The sequence below is a fragment of the Microtus ochrogaster genome, chromosome 6, assembly GCF_000317375.1.
Source record: "Microtus ochrogaster isolate Prairie Vole_2 chromosome 6, MicOch1.0, whole genome shotgun sequence".
Taxonomy (NCBI): domain Eukaryota; kingdom Metazoa; phylum Chordata; class Mammalia; order Rodentia; family Cricetidae; genus Microtus; species Microtus ochrogaster.
Window position 1 is genome coordinate 29323931 of NC_022013.1, and position 18604 is coordinate 29342534.

The 18604-nt window shown below is 40.7% G+C and overlaps 1 protein-coding gene across 1 annotated transcript in view; it reads right to left on the reverse strand.

The window, feature by feature from the left end:
• The window catches only part of Nek7 (NIMA related kinase 7), a 135155-nt gene that overhangs the window by 56004 nt on the left and 60547 nt on the right, over window positions 1-18604 (reverse strand). The window contains exon 3 of the mRNA XM_005348444.2: window positions 3950-4090. Within this exon, the coding sequence (XP_005348501.1) occupies window positions 3950-4090 (141 nt within the window). The remainder of the gene's footprint in view (window positions 1-3949; window positions 4091-18604) is intronic.

An 18604-nucleotide genomic window follows, 5' to 3' on the forward strand; every position in this document is an offset into this window, starting at 1 on the left:
TTTTTTGTTTAAACAGAAAAAGGGGAAATGATGTAGGAGTGATTTCTTATTAATAAAGAAACTGCCTAGACCCATTTGACAGGCCAACCCTTAGGTAGGCGGAGTAAACAGAACAGAGGGCTGGGAGAAAGAAGTTGAGTCAAGGAGTCGCCATGATTGTCGCATTCCAGGCAGAAGCAGGTTAAGATCATTCCTGGTAAGCCAGCTCGTGGGCTACAAAGATTAATAGAAATGGGTTAGATTAATATGTAAGAGCTAGCCAATAAGAGGCTGGAACTAATGGGGCTAGGCAGTGATTAAAAGAATACAGATTCTGTGGAATTATTTCGGGTATAAAGCTAGCCATGCAGGCAGCCGGGTGCTGGGGACGCAGCCCCGCCGCTCTTAATTCAACAAAAGAACTTGAGAAACAGTAACCCCAAATTCCTACTTCTCCCCTGGTAAGGTCAGTGTCTTCACTCCAGTCATACTGCTCTAGCCAAGGAGCTAAAAATAGCAGACAGCGACTATGGCTAAGATCCAAGAACTTTCCTCAACAACCTTACCATATGAAATGCAGAGGTTTGAGAGTCACCTGACCCATACACAGACTACGAAAGTACCCTCCCCCCATCTGTGCTCCTTTAGGCTGCACCCCTCAAGCTGTATGCCAGGATTTTAGAAATGCCTTTGTTCTACCACCTGCTACCATAAGAATCTCATTAAGTTCCAGCACAAATATTTTGGTCTCAAAGTCTTATTCACTGGCTGATGACAATAAATAATTAAAGAATGCAGGTGGAATTAACTGCATCAGCAGCAGGAAGGGAAGCTGTGTACGAAAAAACTAGAAATGGGGAAATTAGCACGTAGTGGTTTGGAATGGTTACATCAGGTACATACCATCTTACTCTCTGCAAATGATGGGCGTGGGTTTTTTTTAAAGATAGTGCTTTAGGCTTTCAGATTTCATTATAATTTCAAAGGAGCCACAAGCTCGGTACAGACACTCCTTCCACTTACAGACACAGGCAAAGCTGCAGGGATGTAGCTAGAACGTGGCACATTGGTTCTTAAAGGCCCTACAGAAGTGAAGTGCATGATAGGGGACAGAGTCCTTAGGGGCTCTCACTGTTGAGCTCAGAGATCAGATGGTGAAGTTATAAATATTCCACTACAGATTTGCAAACAAGAAAATAATTATAGAAGCAATACGTTAGCATCTGCCCAGTGCACAGCCAAAACATTCTGGAAGGGTTTTCACAAGGGTTGGGAATAGTAGTTCTGAGACTAATGATGTAGGCTTAAAATTCAGTATTTGGGTCTTTAGGAATTTTCTGAATATTTGCTTGGAAGTATTCACAGCAGAACATCACCTGGTTAGCAAGGCTCTTTCCTTGTAAGGAGAGCTGATTACTATTTTTGAAAATGAAAAAGTGGTGTCCCTTGTTCAGCACAAGTGTAATACATCACAGAAATCAATACCATGTCTGAGATGCAAATGCATTTGTCCTCCTCACAAAGCCTTGAAAGGCTGTTCCTTAATCAAATAAGCTAGGTACATCTGTCTCTCCCGTTCAAAGGTATGTTTAAACAGGAGACGGCACAGCATCAACAGTTAAAGAGAAAGGACAAAACCCAAAGCAAACTGACAACTTCCCACTGCACCTGAAGCATTCGGCAGCAAATGGGGGCAGCCAGAAGCAAAGAGGACATTGGAAGCTGAACAGAAACGCAACTCTACAAACTAACACACTCCTTGTCAGCCTTCCAAACTACAAAGGGCGAAACACAGGCAAGGAGACAGAGTCCAGATGCTACTGGGAGAATCTAAGAAGTGCTAATGTTCCTTCCCAGGAGCCAACCCCCACTCCCTCCTTCTTCCTGGTTCTACCATCAAGGTTCTGGCACTAAAAACTCATCACAGCAGAGAGCTAGAGCCCTGTTTCTTTTCCACACTTACAGTCATTGAAAACCAAGACAGGAGCCAAGAAAGCCCCTGAATTTTATCCGTTGGCCCCCTCCACCACCTTTGGGAAAAGGTGAGGTTTCCTCTCCATGAGGAACCGAGTGAGGAATTTGTAATTTCATTTAGAGACTATTGGAATCTGATAATGGCTCTACCTAAAGATGGGTCTGTAGAGAATCCTTTGTCTTCTACTGCTAAAATTCCTCTTCCTAACTCCAACTCCTCCCATTTATAGCCTGACTTACGCTCCTAACAGCTCAAACTGGCATCTCTATTCTGTAAAGTCTTACTTAAATCAGGAGTCCATGCCCCAGGGTTTATATTAATATGCAAGTGTTTTAAGCCAACTCTTGGTCCTGATAGTCAGACTACTAAATCGGAACTTAATAAAGTTTCAATACAAATTAAAGAGTCTTTAGTAGAGGAGTAATATTACCCCAAGGTATGTGTTTCTTAAACATTGACATCTGTATCCTATATTGGTCTCGCTATATAACCCAGGCTGGCCTCAAACTCAAAACCACCCTCGTGCCTCAGTCTTCCGCTGCCAGGAAAAAGTAAACTAGTCCAACTTGGAAAAACAACCCAGAATTAACTTGTGATATACAAGCATGCTCAAGAGACTACCTTCTCTACATTTAGGCACAAATTAAAAAGAATTGCTTGCATGTGCATACTAATAAAAGCATATAATAATATCATGCAAGTGTTGTTTGACCAGCCAACACTTTTCAGAGACCTCAGCAGCCATTAAATTTATAATACAGATCCCTTTGAGAAATGGGTAAAAGGCACAAATAAAAATATTTTAATGTTTACTTCTTAAGCTGAGTATTCAGTATAAGGACAGCACCACTAATGCTTATAACTTAAACATATGACATATGGATCTTTCACTCAATATTTTTTTTCTAGTGCTGGTGATCAAACTCACTGGCTCATACATGTTAGGTAAGCACTCTCCCTCTAAGCTATCTGTGTTCAACCCTAATATTTTAGTTTTGAAATATGAATGAAAACCTTGTTTCTGTAATGGCTGCTACAAGCATATTGATCCCGTGAGAAGTAAAAGAAAGTCAAAGGAAGACGTTAGGTTTCAGAGGTTTCTAGAGCAAAAGGGTCTCAGAGCAAGAGACACAGTAAAATGGGATCTGGATGGCAGGAACCAACAACTCATTCACCGAGAAGGCAAGAAACCTGTGTGATGCCATTCAGATTTTTACACAAAGGCTAAGTGCTTCCCAGGCTGAGGACCCCCACTAGGACAAATGGAACTTTTGTTCTACATTTAGGGCTCTAGAAAGTGAGTATGCCTACGGATTATCCATGGTCACAGAGACTAGAATACCAGGCTTAGGAACAGGCTTGGGAGAGGAGCCGAAACATCCTCAATAAATTCAAAACAAACAAAATTGGCCCACAAAGTTGACTCTGCAATGACAGTGACCCAACACGGAGATTGTAGATCACAGGTCGAGCCTCTCATTTCCTCTACATCACGTCCCCCAGGTAAATCAGAGCCACCTGCCACTCGCTGATGTCATGCAATATGGTTTATGAAGCAATTACTTCTTTTTATAGTGAATAGATACAGATCAGCTGAGACCTTCTACTTCAATGTCTAGTTAGAAGTGACGGTAACAGCTCAGTTCTACTACTTGAGTTCTGCCATCATTTCCAGTCACTGTGGGTTATGGGGGGAAATAGTTGCAACATTGTAAAGTCTGGGAATACTGTTAAAAGTAAACATTAATTTCTCTTTATTAGAGGCACATGTAATAAAAGTATAACAAGACAGGTTTAGCATGGGCATGCAAAGATGGGATGAGAAAGTTAATTTCTAACCTATATTACCTTCAAAATACACTATTAAAATATAATGTTCTTTCTTAAAATGCTCAAACTATAGCTTCATGACCCAAATCTTTCCAGAAATTGTTTCCTATCTAGTTTTTAGATACCATAAATTCACATGGATTTATACAGTTAAAATCACCTTACCTGCACTTTTTTTAAAGCTACTGGTACTCCATCCAAGAGACAGGAAGCTCGATAAACTTCACTAAATTGTCCACGGCCAATTTTCTTTTCTATTCGAAAGTTGGCTAAGGTATTATAGCCCATATCCGGTCGTAATGCCTTCTGCAATTAAAAACAGTACAAAAAAGTTTCAGTTACACAATATACACAAAAATGTGACTTAAAGGTATGGTATATATATAACATACTACCTAGAGTAAAGTTGCGAATATCTCACGCCAACAACATTGGAGCTCCTCAGAATACAGCAGCAAACAGAAGCCACAACTTCTGCCCTGGAGGAACTCACACTATAGGGGGTTTGTGGGGTGGGAGAGGGGCAATGAGCTGAAATAGACACAGCATTTAAGAATGGGAGGCAGAGGCAGGCGGATCTCTGTGAGTTCGAGACCAGCCTGGTCTACAAGAGCTAGTTCCAGGACAGGCTCTAAAACCACAGAGAAACCCTGTCTCGAAAAACCAAAAAAAAAAAAAAGAATGGGAAGGCTAGCCAGGTGTAGGGTCATACCCCTTTTATCTTGGCACTTGGAAGGCAGAGGCAGGTGGATCTCTGAGTTCGAGGCCAGCTTGGTCTACAGAGTGAGTTCCAGGACAGCCAGAGCTACATAGAGAGACCCTGTCTCAATAAACAAAACAAACAAAAGAACAAGAAGTCTGTAAACATAATAAATCAAAGGAAACAGATAATAGAGGATGAGAAGGATTTTCAAATCTTAGGTAAGAATTTCCTGTAGCTTATCTTTAGTCTGCTTCCATAAGCCAGTCTCAGACATTCTTTTTTTGTGTAGTGCTTACTCTCTTTCTCAAAGACTCTTGGAACTGAAACACACACCACTCCCCCCAGCCTTGCCCACCACACACACACACACACACACACACACACACACACACACACACACACACACACGGGGTTCTGCTTCTTACTTAGGATTGTTGGCCGCACTGGTCCACAAAGGTGGAGGGAACAGAAGCAAGCAAGGGTTCGGACGGCTGTAGATACGAATGGAAACAGCCCTCTGGGAAGGAGACAGACTTCAGTAAATCAGCTCAACTTTATTCCAGAGTATAAGGAATATATAGGATTGGGGAGCCTGGGGACAAACTCTGATTTGCATTAAGTGGTAAGCTCCTGTCACAGGGCTTTGTACGTGGCAGTCAGCCTATCAAAAAGAGTACAACACTTGCCTAATTACCATGTGGGTCATCAGGGGAAGAGCCTTTGCAGGGAACTGTGTCAAGAGTCATCCCTGAGGTAACTCAGGCATCCTGGGCCTAGAGACATCCTTCAGATAAAGCTGGGTAGAAAGCAGGAATCTTTGCTGGGAGGGAGTTTCCATATTGCTGAGCTATGAGATAAGAAGCTACTAGGCCAGAAGGAGACTGTGACCTCCACTAGCCAGCAATGTCTCCCAACACGGACATGCACATATAATCACTTATTCTAAACTGTCCACCAATACACGCAACAAGTTTTAAATTCCTGAAAGTTTTTTAGTTTATGAAAAACTATTGAACTAGCTGAATAAGTAAATAAATGAATGAATAAATAAATACTGCCACTGGCAAGAAGTTTGCCATTATAGTATTATATTTTTAAATAATACTTTATTGTCTTTGTGGAAGAAATCGCTTCATTCTTTTTTAATTGGAAATTCTTTCTAAATTTGTTATACAATGCATTTTGATCATAGTCTTTCTCTTCCCTCCAGTTCTCCCAGCCCCTATGTTCACTCACCCAACTTGACCTTCTCTCACTTTCTTACTTGGATAAAACCAACAAAAAAGAAAACAAAACCAAATCCCCAAAGACAGAAGACCACTGAGCCATAACAACAACAACAAAGCACACAAAATAAACATGGAGTCCATTTTATGTTGGTCAATGACTTCTGAGCATGGGGCCTTCCTTTGAGTGTGGTTGGTACACCGAGTGTCATTCACTCCACTGAAGAAAACAGATAATCCCTCTCCTAGTAGCCATTCATAGCTTCTTGAGTAAAGTGAAAATAATTTCATTCTTACTAATATTTTTCTACTACTGCTAATCAGCCAAAACCTAGATAAATCAGAAATATTTTCTGCTTTCCCACAGCTTCCCAAAACACACAGAAGAGGCCACACTGGGCCATGAGTGACGCAATCATGGTATTGGGGAGATACACAGTGGCAAGGCTTAAGAAAAACTCTACTTACAAATTTCAACCATTATCTTCATTCTTTTGTTGGGTTGTTTAACTCTACAATGGTACTAATATAACTAATTCATGGACCCAGTCAGGCATTTGAGCAAATAGTTACAACAAAACTAAGCATTAGTGGAAGAAACACCCAATGCTCTCAGATGCTGACATTTGTCAGGCTTATTACCCATACCCATGGAATATTCCTGGTCATCATGTTAGTAACTCTAAATATATATAACATAATAAAATGATCTGTTTAGCAATCATATGCCCTTCGGGGGTGGGGGCATGAGAGCTTCATAATATTTTTGGTGTTTTTACGAGATTCCTGAATTGGTGTTGAGAATACGCTTGAGCCCATCTCACAGCCTTAGTACTTGCTGTAACTATGAGCTAAGGTCTAGTATACACAGCATTCCAGTGGGCCTGCCTTGTGCATCCTCTAATGAACGCACAGTAAAGCCTATTAATGCATCCAAAGATGGCATCCATTCGCAAACAAATTATATGCAACTTGAACTCTTGGGCCTTCCAATGAACTTTGGGTGAGGCTGATAATGCCATGTCCCAGACTTATCCAAGAGTCTCTTTTGATTTATGAGCAGGACATTAACTCCTAGCCTTCTACACTTTATCTTGCTAATTGCATCCCATTTATTATACTGAGGGAAACTGTAAAATTCTGCTATAGAATTCCATGGCTTTAACCTATTCTTCCTCAAGATGGGGTAGGGGATAATTTGCTAGTTGTACATTGCTTTCACAGAAAACCAAACTATTCATTTTTTTTAAATGCCATTTTTGAGCTGGTGATATGGCTCACTAAGGGCACTTGCCACAGTCTATCTGAGATTGATGTAAGGGCCCGTATAGTAGAAGTAAGGGTGCCCTCAAGTTGTCCTCTGACCTCCACACACTGTGACATGAACAAGCACACATACAAAATAAATATAAAATGTAATAAAAATGTTTAAGTAAGTCATTCTTCTTTTAAAATATAGAAAATAAACCAAAGCATTAAAAAATTACAAATTCATCTTATCAAAGACCATAGAGTAATTACTAAGATAATAAAATAATAGTAGCAATATCTATTCAACAGTAACAGAAGCTCCACTCTGGTGCCTACTGCTTAGCAGTCCCTAATACAGTACTTCTGCCAACCAAATTTAGTTCTTATTAAATCAAACCTGCGATTCCCAAATACACAGCTTGTGGTCTGCTGCCATGGGGACCAAGAAAGTCCCCTACAATGAGACACCACACTCCACAACTTGACTCAGTGATTCAAGGTATTTTCAATTTCAAGTTTATTGAAATTGTTTACAGTGAAACTTTAGAAGTCTACTATAAAAAAAAAAAAGACATACACACAAAGAAAAAGCAAAGCCAGGAAACTGTCAGGCTGCTTGTTTATAAAATTTTTTTGTAATCTCTGAATTTACAATGTTAATTAAGACAACATAGTACATATTTAACAATGGAAATACATAAAAATGTCACTTCAGATACATTCAATGGGTAGCAATGTTTAAAAATTGTCTAACTTTCAAAATGCCTCATTGAAAGAGGAATTTTTAATATTTTCATGTTTTTTTTCTGCTACAGATATTTTTTTTTTAAATAATCAAGAAGACACTCTTCCAAGCCTTTCACTGTCCTCTTGAGACCCTGGATACTTGCTCTATGAGCTAACTTCAAGTAAAGAAGACATTGGAGTAGGGTCTCATAGAGCACCCTGTAATGAACTGAACGTTAAAGACCTATTAATGCATGCATGTGTGTGCATGTGCATATGTGCATGCGTAAGCACAAATAAGCACTCACGCACACACGGGACAGTATGCACCATCCAAAAAATGCAATTCCCTCTTCCATACACATGGAAACCATTCATCCTCTCGATGGAAGTCTCATCAATCTCAACAGCAAAATACAGCTTCATTACCAGGAACACTGTCGTCTACTCCATATATTTTCAGTCTGACTGGGAAGCCTATCTTCTGTCCGCACAATAACTTGACAAATATTAGCATGAATTGCTGAGGCGGTGTGACAACCACATGCTGAGAGCAAAGTCTCACTAATGTGTTTTGGCATGCAGGTTTGTAATCACACATTTACATATGCAATGACCTACATTTGCATGTCAGATCACACACTGTCTTGGTTTATTAAGACTGGGCACCTCCCTGTGCTTGGCGGCCAGAGTGGCGAGAGAGGGCCAGAGGGCGGTGTTTTTTGGCAGTTGAGGGATGAACTGCCACCAAGGATTAGGTTGATATGGCCTGAGCATTAGACACTTCATTAGACGTAATCTGTTTAACAGTGGGCAGTGTATGTAAGCTTCACAGCCCATTTGCGGCACCTTTCTCCCCCCATGGCCTTTCTTCAAAGGGCAGTGTGGGTGAGTGACAGCTTGTCTCATCTGCTCCCATGTCCTGTCATGGAGTGAGGATGTGGAGAGCTGACATGAGAAGGAACATAGCTGCACATCGCCAACTACCCTTGGGTCTCACTATCTCACCGCAATTTGTATAAAAATAAGCGTGTGTGAGACGAGGGCTCCTTTAGGAGAGCCCAGACAGGTCAGCACGATTCTCCAGTCTCATCATTTGACACTGGATTCAAGGCCAGGCTTCATTTTGTGAACCAGATGCCACTGTTGATAGAATCATATTATTGCTTTAAAAAAGGATATCAAGTGAGTCCCAATAAAGAACTATTTTTAGGAGTTGTGATATTTTTAAATGTTGTCCAATTGCCCATCTCCTTACATGTATATACATTATACACGCATATGTACATACTTATTAGTTTAGCATGTTGAATTGTACTAGGAATAACAAGATTTAGGCCAGGATGAATTAGAAGCCAGGTGAAATCACTTACACTGACTTTGCTGCTCTAGGCTTGGAGTGAAAAAGGAATCTCACTCTCTACCGAGGTGCACAAAAGGTACCACTTATAGGGTCTTCAACTTTCATCGGAGTAAAACCGACCTTGTTTCCTATCACCGCGAACTGTGGAATACCTTATGTGGGAGGGGCCTGTAACATCACCTGTGTATCCTGGCCATGGGCCCCAGCCACAGCTGTGCCACAAGCTTTGGCTTCCCCGGGGCTTTGTACTCGCCAGTTCCCACACCTTCTGGATCAACTTCCTCGCATGTGGCAAACCACAGCTGTCTCTGCAACTTAATTCCACCGTTAGTCCCTATAAAACAACCATCTTCAGCTCTTTCAGGCAGTTTTATTGCCGGGGTCCTGCCTTAGTGGCTCTCGAGCAACTGAAGCAGCCTTCCTGACAGTAGCCATTCAGTTCAATAAAGTGTTCTACAAACTCAGGCCCTATGCTAGATTCTAGATCAGCGGTTCTCAACCCATGGGTCGTGACCCCCACAGGTGCCACATATCAGACATCCTGCATATCAGATAGCCACATTATGATTCATAACCATGGCTAAATTACAGTTATGAAATAGCAACAAGGTTCTTTTATGGTTGGGGTCACCATAACATGAGGAACTGTATTAAAGGGCCACAGCACTAGGAAGGGTGAGAACGTCTGTTCTAGTTCATACTTGCTTTGGACTGTTTGCATGTACGTGGATCTCCAGCTATATACACTGATTTTTCAAAAGCAAAGGCCAAGATCAAATTCTTAGTTTGTAAGCAGAGGCCAGGAAGAAGAGAACTCTCTACTAAGAGAATGTACGGGAACACTCTGAGTGAATGGAAAGTGTCAAGCACAAGGCATGGCAGTAAATTAAGACAGGTTCTAGTTTCTGCCTAGTAGAGACAGCAAGACCGTGTAATGAAAACGAATACCACATTTGCAAGCCTCTGCCTCTCAGAGCCTTCCAATAGGTGAGTTTGAGAAATTTCCTCCATCCTACCTATTAATAGAGACTTTAGTAATAAATTGTGGTCCTTGTTGGGTGGAAAAGCACTGAAAACTACACTTCAAGTCAACCTTGATGGAAAGCCTGGCTAACCACAGACTTATAAAAGTCTACCGTGTTTTCACGGCACTTAATGGAACAGGTTCTGGTGTTCAGCAGGGCTAAGCTCAAAGCCTAGTTTCCAGTTTCATTCTGAGCTGGGTGTGTGTTCATTTCCATTGCCAACTTGCCCGGTCTAGAATCATCAGGGAAGGATGTCTCAGTGAGAAACGTCTAGAGTATACCGCACTATGGGCATGCCCGGCAGGGCTTCATTTGGTTAACTGAGGTGGGAGTCCCACTCTGAATGTGGGCAGCACCATTTCACGGGCTGGACCCTGGAATGAATGAAGAAAGCGAGAGGGAGATCAACAAGAGGATCTGTCTCCGCTTCTTACCTGTGGGTGCCATGGGACTATCCCTTCAAGTTCCTGCCATCACAGGCACTGTGAACTAAATAATCCCTTTGTCCCTTACACTCCCTTTGTCAAAGTACTTTAATCATTTCACCAGAAAAGAGACTAAGACAACAAGCCATCAGGGTCCATCTTCTATTTCATATAAAATAGGAGGGGAGGCTACCTCAGAGAACTGCATGTGGGCGAGCGATGAACATGAAGCACCTTGGACAGAAGCGAGCATCCCACAAGGGCTTGGTGTCCTTTGAGACCCTCCCTTCCCCAGGACAGTGATCAGAGAAAAGGCTGCAGCACCTCCCTCTCCTGGCTGTGTTCACAGACACTCAAGCACTGCTTCTTCCTTCTCCATCTTGGATCCTTCTTTATCTAGGTCACCACAAGAGGCTGTCTAGACGTTCCTGTGCTCCGCCTATGCGGTGGCATACTCAAGAGCTGTTCCAAGCATCTCCTGGTATTGAGCTGGGTCTTACAACTGGGATAGTCATCACCACATGGGTCATCCTTGCAACTGATGCATGAAAACAGCCAACCCCCTTGGTGAGAAGACCACCTGGGGCGGCACAGGACATGTAACTGTCGCCTTTCTACCCAAAATTCTTTGAACACTTGATAAAACTGTATGAAATTTATAGCGTCTTTGGTGGCACTTAGTCTATATGGTTGGAATATGCTTACAACAGTTAGAAATCACAGGCTCAGCAACAGAATTCTGGTCATGACTCATTAGCCGGGTGTACCACTGCATGTTCTACACGACAAATGACATGGAGAAGATCTCAGAAGTTCAGCGCATAGGGTCTTTAAAAAGGACTTCAGGCCCCATGTAATATTTGCAAACACTCATTTTTGGAAGAAACCTTAAAATACAACTAATATGAGTAAGAAATGCATGGCTGTATAAAGTGATTTTCAATATTATTTTCTGTCTAGTCAACATCCACAACTCCTTAATTAATGGACAGAAAGAAATCTAATTTTGAAAGTATTTAATATTATTTTCATTGTAAATTATTAATTTTAGACTGTTTCTGTATGTGTGTGTACTCAAAGGCAATCCTCTGAAAAAATTCTTAGATCCCAAAACATCATATACAAAATCATATATGGCAACTAAGAAATTAAACTCTCAAGTGAATGAAGCTTATATTAATGTTCTGAGCTCTCTTGCTGGCATGTCTCACTGACCTGGAGGACTCAAGCAATAATCTTATGAACTACAGAAATCATGGTCATCTTCTCTACTTAAGCTGTGTTTCTTCCACATGAACACCTTTCGGTTTTAAAATAAAATGCATTCTGTATGACACTGGCTCTTATTTAAATAATTAATAACTTCCTAGGATTAAATTAATTTGTATAATTTGCTTTAAAGTTTGAAGGCAAGGACATGTACTGAGCAATAGATGATCGGGGCAAACATTCTAATGATAATTCTCTATGGAGGAATTAGAAGAGTTACAGCATAAACTCCCTGGAGAGAAAATTATGTCCTGATATTCCTTGAGGTATTGCAATGATGCACTACAGAAGCCAGAATTAAGTGCAATATTTAACATCATTAATACGGTTTTTTCATTGTTGCAAACTCCCCTATTGTTTTCCACTTTACTACTTGCTTTAAGCAATGAATTGGTTTATATTTTATATATTTTTATATATTTTATATATTTATATTTTATATTAATGTTATTAATATATTTATATTTTATATTAATGTTGAATATCTGCAAAACTGAAAACTGACAAGATACTAAAGTCCATCAACGTTCCTTTTGTGGTGATATTTATGCTGTGATCACTTGTTATCTGAAGCATACGGCTCATCTCCAAACCACACAAGTAAGAACCCTTCTTTTGACGTATCTAACAAAATTTTAACATATATTTCCCTCGGATCTCACTGGAAACCAGAAGAGAAAAACACAATGGCATGCAGAGCATCAGTGTCCAACTATCTGGGCTTCTTCATTTGAAAAAGTATCTTCCTAAAATTTATTTATTTCAAACGCCACCCATCCCTAAAAGTCCTCTAAGAACAATAGACAACATCTGTTTCTAAAAGAAATAAGCCATTTCTCACTCTAAATAGATTTATTAATTTAAATAGGAGAGGGAAATGAGTGACAAACACATGCAAATATACAACTCAATATTATGAGATCTGGTATTTGTGGTATTAGATCACCATCAGTTGTATTACCCACTATAATAATTACTACATCTAAATGACTGAATGAAAAATATTGCAGCCATGCAGCATGACCAAGACAATTAAAGCCAAATGCACTCCCATCTTCCTCACTTTACCAGCTACATCTAATAAAAACATAGTGTAAAAGAAAAAGCTTGTAATAAAGCAAATTCAGAGCAAAACAGATTGTCTTTCAGACTGATCATTTATCCCACCAATACTGATGTAACAAAAAAGAACCATTTAATGCTGTGACAATAAAAAGACAACACCTACATGGCAGTATTTGGTATTTACTCTGCAAATTTACACACTATGCAAAGAAACGAACCTATTTCAAGGAGTCACAGTTTTAGATTACACGATGGAGGGATGGCCTTGCTGAACATGAAACCTTTATACTGAGATTAAAAGACAATCTAGAGGTAGAATTCAGTGGCAGAGTACTGCTTTAGCATGTGCCTGAACCTGGGTTTGATCCTCATCACTAGAAAACAAAAACAAAACAAAACAAAAAGATTAAGTTTGATATCTTCAAGAGACAGCAAACAGGATACAAGAGCATATTTGGGCGACTGTGTTAAGAACAAAGGTTAAACAGATAAGCACTGATGAAATCCCCTTGAGTTGTCTGACAAGAATGAGGGGTTTGGAATCTAATCCTGGAAGCACCATGCTGTGTTCTGGGACACACTGTGCAGACCCCTAAGGATGCTGTGTGGGAAAGGGCCTGCAAAGCGGGATGAGTGGAGTATAGGCAGAAAGACATGGGCTGTGCCTGGAGGCAAAAGCAATAGGAAGAATAGGTGAAATCAGGAGGGGCCAAGAGATCTGCCAAGGCAGATGAGGACCAAGAAGCAAAGAGACAGCAATATTACTGACTTTGGGCTTGAGCACAATATGGGCAGTAATCTCATTTACTGAGATGAACTAGACTAAGTGAGAAAGTTTGTAAAGAAGATAAACAATAAAAACATAATAAATAAAAATGTTTGATATAGCAAAACAAACAAGCAAATGACAGAAGCCTGTGGGCTGAGACAGTTACAGGCATTAAGTGTGGAGGCACAGGCCCATTATCCCCGCATGTGGACAGTAACATAACAGTGGATGCAAGGGGATCAGCCTCAGCTACACATAGCAAGCTTGAGGATTGCCTGGGATGCACGAGACACTGCCTCAATAAGCAAACAAGAGGACACTGTTCCTAAAGCTGTATTCTTATTTGTGCTAGAAACAAGAGAGTTTTGCTGGCAGACATGGACAGGCATTGCATGGGTGTTTGTTGCCCATGAGGCCTAAAGAGGACACTGGATTCCCTAGAACTGGCATTACAGTTGGCTGTGAGCCACCATGTGGGTGCTGAAGACTGAGCTGGGTCCTCTACAAGAGCAGCAAGGAGTGCTGGAGTCATCTCTCCAGCCCCAAGAAGACAATTATTGACACTATGCTGCCACTGTCATCTTCATCAATGCTAGCGTTTAACCAAGGTGAACTATTGCCAATCAATATACAAGACGAAAGCTGCATATCGACTCTATGGGGCAAACGCTATACTAACTTATTGATGGGAAAACTGAGGATGGTAGACAGTAAAGTATCTTGCCCTCTATAGAAAGCGATAGTATCAAAACCTAATCCCAGACAATTTTACATCGGAGCTCACGCTACACACCCATAGTGAACAGTCTCCATTTCCTCCCAGTTTCTAAATACAGAATCACACTGTTGATATCTGGGGAATATGCAGAGAGATCAACCCTGGGATCTTTTATCCTTGATTGTTTGAAAAGGGATCCTTCTCTAGAGCTCTGGCTGTCATTAAATTCACCATGGATTGAGAAGTCAAGTTCAGCTTCAGCCTCTTGGGATTATATATGCATGTACCACCAAGCCCAGCGCTACTGACTTCTAGCAAACCAACCTACACATTAAATGTTATCTGGAAAGTCTACCACAGAATGATTAGTCTTATTCTAGAAAAGCTTCAAGTATTGAAGAGAAATCTGAAGTCCAAATTGAGCATTGTGAGGCACTAATTAGTGAACTACAAGAAAATCATAGGTCTTAAGTGAAACCGTATCTTATTTTGTTGGAAAAAATAACTTTACTCTTTAAGTAAATACATAGCTCTAAAGAATTCCAGGATATTTTCAATTATTAAAGTCATCCTCAAAAGTATAGATATTTCATGGCTGTGATTCTTAAAGTCATGTTTTTGAACTCAGCTTCAAAGCCAGTCTGATGACTACAGGCTTCATCCTTACCCCCATCTCTCTGAATGACTTCAAACTCCAAGAGGGCAGAAAAGAGCCCTTAAAGACCCTCCACATGTTCTTTGAAATATGAGGGATGTTCGCTCCTAAGTATGTAAACATGAATTATCAATCTAAAATCAAAGAGAGCTCAATCATATTTTAAATATGTTGTAATCACTATTCATTTGACAGTCGTCTTGTTATTGAATAATAAAATAATTCTAAGCAACTGAAATTCACATAATACAACATAATACAATTTGATCCATGTTGAACTGAAGAGGTTAAAAATGAAACTTTCCATTAGAGATAATTACTCACTCAAAAAGCATTTGTTGATTACCAATCATCTATCATTCATTAATATAAAAATAATACATAAATGAGAACAAGCCAGGTCTTACCAAGCCTGTAATTCCAGCTATGTGGCAGGCCAAGGCAGGAGATTTTTTTCAAATTCAAGACATGCATACACTGAAGAGTGAGGTAAAGGCCAGCCTGGGCCAGTTAATGAATGCCTGTCTCTGAAAAAAAAAAAATGAACAAAGGACCAGACCTGCCTATAATACAGTAATACAATGTTTGCCCAGCATGTGCAAGGTCCTTTTCAATCCCCAGTACAGGGGTGGGGTTTTAGAAACAGGAAGAGAGAAGAACTATATAAAATATGCATGCATGTGTCTGTCTGTCTGTGTGTTGGTAACAAACTTACTAATATAAGAAGTCACCCATGATCATTATTATTCACAGAATGATCTTTTTATGTTTTCTAAATTATCTACTTCCTCTATTATAATATTTCCCTTAGAGCCTCGATCATTAAAACCATAATTCACAGTAATATAAAACGTAAAGAGCAAAGCTCACTAGGTCCCATCAGTGACTACATACTCTTGACAACCACCTGAGCCTTTACACTGAAGATGAATGAAAATATGTGGGTTTCACGATATGGCTGAATCAGAGTTTATGACAGAGATGTCAATGTCTGAGATGCACTGGAGAAGCAAAAGGAGACCAGACGGTGCAGATCTTTAAAGTCATATACAAATGTAGAATTCATCCCAAACCACAAAAGTCAGAAGAAATAAGAAAAAGAATAAAATACAGTGTGTAGTTTTAAAAATGGATTCTTACTGCAATGGAAAGAAGCAACCTGCAATTATGAAGTGAATACAATCTGGGTCATAGCAGTAACAAATAAAGGAAGAAAGAAGAAAGGAAAGAAGAAAGGAAGGAAGGAAGGAGGGAGGGAGGGAGGGAGGGAGGGAGGGAGGGAGGGAAAAAAGAAAGAAAGAAAATAAAATGAAGAAGATGAGAAGTTGCATATATAATGTGGGAAGTGCTGAAGATAGTTATTTAAAACATTATTTAAAAGTTGGTATTTGTAAAGAAAAAAGATGGGCTGATTATCCTGGCTCTAGACAAATTCCCAGTAATCCACAAGGATGACCCCAGCTAAGACCCTAAGCAATAGAGAAGAGGGTTCCCAAAATGGCCTTGACCTGTAGTCAGACTGATGAATATCTTAAACATCGCCATAGAACCTTCATCCAACAACTGATGGAAACAGAAGCTGAGACCCACATCGGAGCACTGGACTGAGCTCCTAAAGTCCAGTCAAGGAGTGGGAGGAATGAGAATATGAGCAAAGAGGTCAAGACCATGATGGGTACACCCACTGAAACAGTTTCCCTGAACTAATGGGAGCTCACCTACTCCAGTTGGACAGGAAAGGAACAAGTATAGGTCTAAACTAGACCCTCTGAATATGGTTGACAGTTGCATGGCTAGGGCAGACTGAGAGGCCATGGCTATGGCACCAGATTTATCCCTACTGCATGTCCTGGCTTTTGGGAACCTTTTCTCTTTGGATGTATACCTTGCTCAGCCTAGATATAGTAGGGAGGGCCTTGGACCTTCCTCAAAACAATGTGCCTTACCTTCTCTGAGGAGTGGATGGGGGATGGGATGAGCGTATTAGGTGGACAGAAGGGGAAGAGAGGAGGGAGTGGGAACTTAGATTGGTATGTACAATGAAAAAAAATAGTTTGCTTTTTTTAAAAAAAAAAACTTTAAAAAATGGGCTGATTTGAAACTACATCTGTATTTATTAAAAACTACTAATTGATGGCTACTGAGTGTAAATCAGACTAGAGACACAGCTTAACAGTCTAAGAGAAGAAAAACAATGAACAGAATTAACGAAGACTAACGAAGTTAATTACAAAGTTAACAAAGATTTCAGGGAAATATAGGCCAATGAAGGTGTATTATATGGTTAAGAAGGCTCAGTTTTCACCTAGTGCTAAGAGCTCTCTCTCTCTCTCTCTCTCTCTCTCTCTCTCTCTCTCTCTCTCTCTCTCTCTCACACACACACACACACACACACACACACACAAACTTCAAGTATATATACTTGAAAATGATGAATAAGCAGATGAGAACTCACAGAAAAGTCCTAAACAAGCATAGCTTGACTGACATTTTACAATAGAGATGGAAGGGGAGAAGGGAAGGTCAAGGTCAATGAGGAAGCTGTTACAATACAGCAGAAGACAGTCCTGGTGAAGGGAAAGTAAGAAGTAAAATCTCCCAGTTCTAAAAATGTTTTACATATAGAGTTAGTGGTGCCTCATAAGTCAAACATAAATAAGAAGAAAAGGAGGATGGCAAGGACATTTCAGCATCAGTTGCAAAAAAGGTGACCTGGCCAGTAGCTGGGATTCAGGAGGTGAGGGGTAGGATGCCTAGGAGGCAAATACTCAGAGATCAGCTAAGAGACCACTATGGCTTTGATGGACAGTGGGATTGGGAGGGCTGTTGGGCACATGAGTTGGGAAGAAGCAGAATTCTAGGTTGCAATGACTCTGAGAGTCACACGCATGAAATTGTAAGACTGGAAGAGAGCCCAGGGAAAGAATACAAAAGGACAAAAAGAGATGTAAGAACCCAGCCTGAGGGGAGGTCATTATTAAGATGTTCTAGAGGTAAGGAAAAGAGAGGAGAAAAAGATAACTGGAAGTCAGGAGAAGGGAGGATTTCAAGGAATAGTGTATTTTCAATTATTTTCTAATACAGTTGGTAAAATGAGGTCTGAGTAGCTCAGATGGTAAGAAGGGGTGGAGCTTATACAGGGTAAATTTAAGAAAAAGAAGAAATAGAGACTTGAAAATAAACATCACTCTCTAGAAAAGTCTAAACTAAGGAGGGGATAGTATAGGATCTGGCTCTACTAAGCATTTTGGCAAGTGAGGGCAGGGCGGTAGTTCCAGCCCATAACTGGAGGTAGAACACCTGAGCACAGATTCCAGCTGGAAAATGTGTGACCCTCAGGACAGGACGTGTCAGCTGAGAGTGAGGTCAGGGGATGCTAGTTTGAGGTTGGAGGAGAGAAGAAGAGCTAGAAGGCGAAAGGCGGGAGAACTTGGTGGGGGCACTAGGAGTAAAGAACCAGAAGTTTGGAATGCTTGGGGAGACAGTGGGAGGAAAGAACTAAAAGGCAGGAGAGCTTGGAGGTCAGGGGGAGGGAGAGGATCTAGAAGGCGGGAGAGCTTGGGGGACAGTGGGAAGGGAGAGGATCTAGAAGGCGGGAGAGCTTGGGGGACAGTGGGAAGGGAGA